The sequence below is a fragment of the Cupressus sempervirens genome, chromosome 7, assembly GCF_028749045.1.
Source record: "Cupressus sempervirens isolate cs-2001-9-10 chromosome 7, ASM2874904v1, whole genome shotgun sequence".
NCBI lineage: Eukaryota > Viridiplantae > Streptophyta > Pinopsida > Cupressales > Cupressaceae > Cupressus > Cupressus sempervirens.
In genome coordinates, this window is record NC_143124.1 from 71050258 (window position 1) to 71055132 (window position 4875).

A 4875-nucleotide genomic window follows, 5' to 3' on the forward strand; every position below is an offset into this window, starting at 1 on the left:
TTAGTTTCTTGCCTATATATAGGCAGGTACTAACAATTGAATCTAAACAAATATTAATGTAGTTGAAATTACATTTCATTATAATTTTTATCTTTTCTATAACCTTGTCTAATAAGGTCATAAAATATGATTCAAAATATGAATAAACAAAATATCATACAATTAATCTAAACAACTATAAACATCCCCCATTGATTTTAAACAAGAGCTCTAGTAGAGCTGAAGTCCCTACCTATCATTTTGGGAAAAAAAATACACTTCAATTTTAAAAAAATTAATATGTATAGGATTGTCATTTCTAATAGCAAAGAGACTTGTTATTACTTTCTTGCAAACACATTATTTATTGGAATTACTTTCTTGCAAACACATTATTTATTGTGCTCCAAAAGCCTCTTTCTTTCATATAAGAAAACCATATTCTATTGGGAGGGGGGTTGATTTAAACATAGGACTGTTGAAAAAGATTTGATTCAAAAAAGCATAGGGGAAGACCTAGCTGGCAATGCCCAACATGAGCGTAGTGGCCTAGGGACTGGTTCTAGGTGAGGAAGAGTGAGTAGATGCATCAAACACTTTCAATTTGTCATTTTGAATACAAGACACCTGATACTCTCTTTGATGACCAAATCAAAGTGACAACCACCATGAAAATGTTAGATGGTGGCCACTTTGATGTTGTAGAAATCTGCCAGCATCATTTCATTGGCAAAGCGGGGGGGGGAGGCTACTCCACATTTGCAAATGACAAGGCCTTTGTCCAACAAAATTGAGAAATAGTTGAACCTCACTGATGGATTGTGTCAAGGGTCTCTTGATTTCCAATGAAGCTCTTTGATTGAGAGAGACTAATGATTTCAAATCATAAACTGTGTTCATGTAAATAGGCTTTTTGTAAGAGCTAAGTATCAAATGAATATATATATATAGAGTTTTTCTAAACTTTATTTCTCCATTGACACCACCGACACTAGAAAATGATTTTATTTTGATAAAGTTTATAGAAACAATTTGTTAAAAGAATATAATAAATTTTATAAATAAAAAGTTTATAATTAATTTATTAGAAATATTCTAATAGAATTTATAAGTAAATAAACATCTATTATTAAAATTATATCTTACATTGTCATTGCTCATCAAATTTACCTCAATAATGATACTATAACATAGTTTAATTTGGTAATATTTAATAAATTGAGTATACTAAAAACTTGAGAAATTTTAAATGGTTAATTGTGTGTGTGTATATTGAATTGAACAAGAGAAAATAATATTAAAAAATAAATGAAAATTTTTAATTCTATTAATTCTAAAAGTAGGATATGTCATTATAACAACTATAACCTAACAAGAATTCCACTTTCCCAACCTTAACTGTTGTTTAACTTTCAAATTCATCTTATAGATTGCCTTCAAAAAATTCAATTAGTTTTATCATAAGAAGAAAACTAAAAATACAACTACTAGCATCCATTAAATTTATATTTGGAAAAAGAATATTTTGAATTCAAATTCTAACATTAACACATATCTACTATTCAAACGTGTTGTTAGTTATTTGTTTTGACATCCCATAAAACTTTTACCTTTCCACAAGAAAATAATATTAAAAAAATATTTCCACAATTTAATTTAATTCAACACAAGAAAATAATATTAAAAAATATAAGAAAATTTTTAATTCTATTAATTCTGAAAGTAGGATATGTTGTTATAACAACTATAAACTAACAAGATTTCCACTTCCCCAACCTTTAATGTTGTTTAACTTACCAATTCGTCCTATAGATTGCCTTCAATACTGTTTTCCAGATCTAAAATTTCAATTAATTTAATCATAAAAATAAAAATACAACTACTAGCATCCATTAAATTTATATTTGGGAAAAAGAATATTTTGTATTCAAATTCTAACATTAACACATATCTACTATTCAAAAGTGTTGTTAGTTATTTGTTTTGAAATTCCATAAAACTTTTGAGAATAAATTAGTAACCATAAGGCTATTAATTTGTTTTGGCACATCTTGAAGTACAAATTGAACACCTCTTATTCTATCAAATTTACTAAGAGATTCAAGTTAAAAGATTAAAACTAATACAAACTCAAACAAATATAAAATCATTTATAAATTAATATTATTGATAACTTATGTTCTCACAATTTATTTCTTTTTTCAATATTATGATTTGATTATTTTAATAAATAATTATTTTTATTTTTCCATTTTTCATTTTATAGTACTATTAATTTGTTTTTTTCTCATAATTTATTACATATATAATTTAATTTATTAATTTTATATTTTATACATTTTACAATTTTATTGTAATTTTGTCCTTTTTCACTCAACTTAATATTAATTATTTGGCTCAAAACAATACATTGAAAGTCACAGATATATTTCCATTATATAGTAGAAATTCAGATGTTGAGTCTTGCTAAATTTGTTGTAGTTATGTTTTAGGGAGATTGAGATGATTTCTATTCTGGCGAAATTTTTTGTGCTTTCTCATTTTTCTGTGCGGCTATTTACCTAGTTTGTCTAAATAACCTCCGATTCCTGTAACAGCGAAAAATTGAGATCCTGCAGGGTGGGGGGGGGCGAGAGAAATAAATAAACAAATCTCGGGTGTTCGTGGGGCGGCCCTGCATCTGCATGCACCACCGACTATATTCGTCAGGACCTACTATTCTAAAGGGCAGGCTCCTTTCAATATAGGGGTAGGGGTAGGGCGTTCAGAAGAGTAACTATAAGAGAACCGGCCCGTAACCTTCCTATTACCCTTTACTCTTTGACATAGCTCTGTGAAGCTACCAGAAGTGTGAAGAAGGCAAATGCTCGGGCGTCTCTATCCAATGGTTTGGTTCATAGTCAATGGGGACACTGGAGGAAAGCGTGAGCAGAAGGGCACGTCTAAGGGCTGGAGCTTAGCAAGGCTCCACACCCACCCCTCACAGAGTTCTCTGTAATCCGTGTCGGATGGAGGAATCTTTGGTTCAGTCCATTACCAGGTTATAGTAGTGCTCTGACCAATAAAAATTTAGCTTTTAGCGCATATTAAAATATTTTAAAAATAAATCATTTTAAATCTTAGAATATTACATATCAATCTCTGAAAAATTAATTGGGACGCACTAGTGGGAGCATTAGTTTCCTGCGTATATAATACGCGGGTGCTGATAATATTGCATACCATACGAACTTCATCATTCAAATAACACTTGAGACGTACCATCTTACACCAGCATTAAGTTCGCATTAACACACCATATCAAATCTGCAGCCATATTTAAAGACGTGTACGACTATTTCTGAACATAGTTCAGCAGTATATAGAACCATTTAAAACTAACAGACCAGTCAAATCGATATATTTAATGAAAACAGCTTGAGATATTAGAGGTTCTCGTAAGCCCAACCGGAAAAGAACACATCTGAAAGCAACCGAGACAAACATTCATGAACTAAAACTCACATACTAAAGCTGAGACAAATTTATTCATAGAAGCACCAGACAGATACTGAAGCCACCTAGCGAAATTTATAGAAAAACCAAGAACATATTTTCTAAATACCTCAAAACAGCTACATAAGTTCGATACATACCAGACATACTGTGGACTGAAACAACTGATACTGTCACAACAAAAACTCACTCGAGAACCCATTACCCGTATACTTAGTATAACTGAACGATACAAATCATGTAAAGGCGAAACCTAAACTATATTCACCTTTGTTACCATATTGGCCTTTTTCTCCAAGGCCATGATAGTGATAAAGAAAAGTACACAACTCCTTCAGCAATAAGCCCTACACTTTCTCTTACAATCCATGGTGCATCCTCCACCACCCCCACCTCCTCCACCTCTAGGACCCCACTGTCCACCAGACTTGAAGCACCTACTAGGACAAGTCAGCTTCTTCTGATAACATGGCCCTTTCTCACTACACACAAAAGACGGCCTTGAAACACCACCTCCGCCAACTATTCCTCCAACAGCTCCTCCCCAGTTGCCAGGAACACCAGGTACTCCATAGCCAACTCCAAATCCATAGTTATTTCCACCTCCAGATGTAGGGGGAGCGCCAGATTTAGCAGGAGGAGGAGGACTCCTGGCGCAACCCACAAATGCAAGTTCCAGCAAAACAACCCACAAAATAACACACACCAGATTTACATTTCTCTTTCCCATTTCGATATCTATATCATTGCTAAACAGCTACAGGCTCTTAAATAGGCAGACCCAGAGCTCAGCTATTGCGTTTCAATGTATTGCCATCCAGCCGGCGTGCTCTTAAGCCTCGTGGCAAGTCGGTGCGTGGATATAATAAATAAAGAGATGATTTTTACGGGGGAAAAGAGTAATTGAACTTCATTAAATCTTGGGCATTGAATGTTTTGAATGTTTCGTCTACTTTTCCTGACAAATGCGTCGTCATCTGATAGCTTTGGATATTTAGCTGTCAAAGAAGTCAGATTTGCATTAATGGTATTTGTTGACTTTAGGCCAAAGAAGTTTTCTCTGATTGGACGATTTGGGCATTTCCTATAAATTGGTTGGGAAGGTGTTCTATGACAAAATTCTCTCCATACATGGAGGACAGATGAACTAATAGCTTGCCTGAGAGTATTAATGGGAGGGCAACGACTTCTTATCTGTAGGATGGGAATTTCACATGGATGTAATGAATGGCAGCGCAGGGTGGAGGAGGAATGCTCTATCTCGTCTTGTCGACAAAAGAAGAAACTGATATTGATTGTTCTATAGGAATTATAGGTGATATTTAAGAATAGGCGATCTTGGGCTTGACAGGGGAGTGTCATTTGATTCCAAGACTCCGTATGCATATCTTTTTATTAATA

The 4875-nt window shown here is 33.4% G+C and overlaps 1 protein-coding gene across 1 annotated transcript; it reads right to left on the bottom strand.

Moving 5' to 3' along the window:
* Nucleotides 1–3484: 3484 nt before the first annotated feature.
* LOC149545539 (uncharacterized) lies at nt 3485–4282 on the bottom strand. The gene has a single exon (XM_089794161.1). The coding sequence runs from the start codon at nt 4202–4204 to the stop codon at nt 3809–3811; it is 396 nt and encodes a 131-aa protein (XP_089650287.1). The 5' UTR covers nt 4205–4282; the 3' UTR covers nt 3485–3808.
* Nucleotides 4283–4875: the final 593 nt, after the last annotated feature.

Excerpts from the sequence above, each read along its gene's own strand:
- LOC149545539 (XM_089794161.1), bottom strand. The coding sequence starts at position 4,204 with ATGGGAAAGAGAAATGTAAATCTGGTGTGTGTTATTTTGTGGGTTGTT.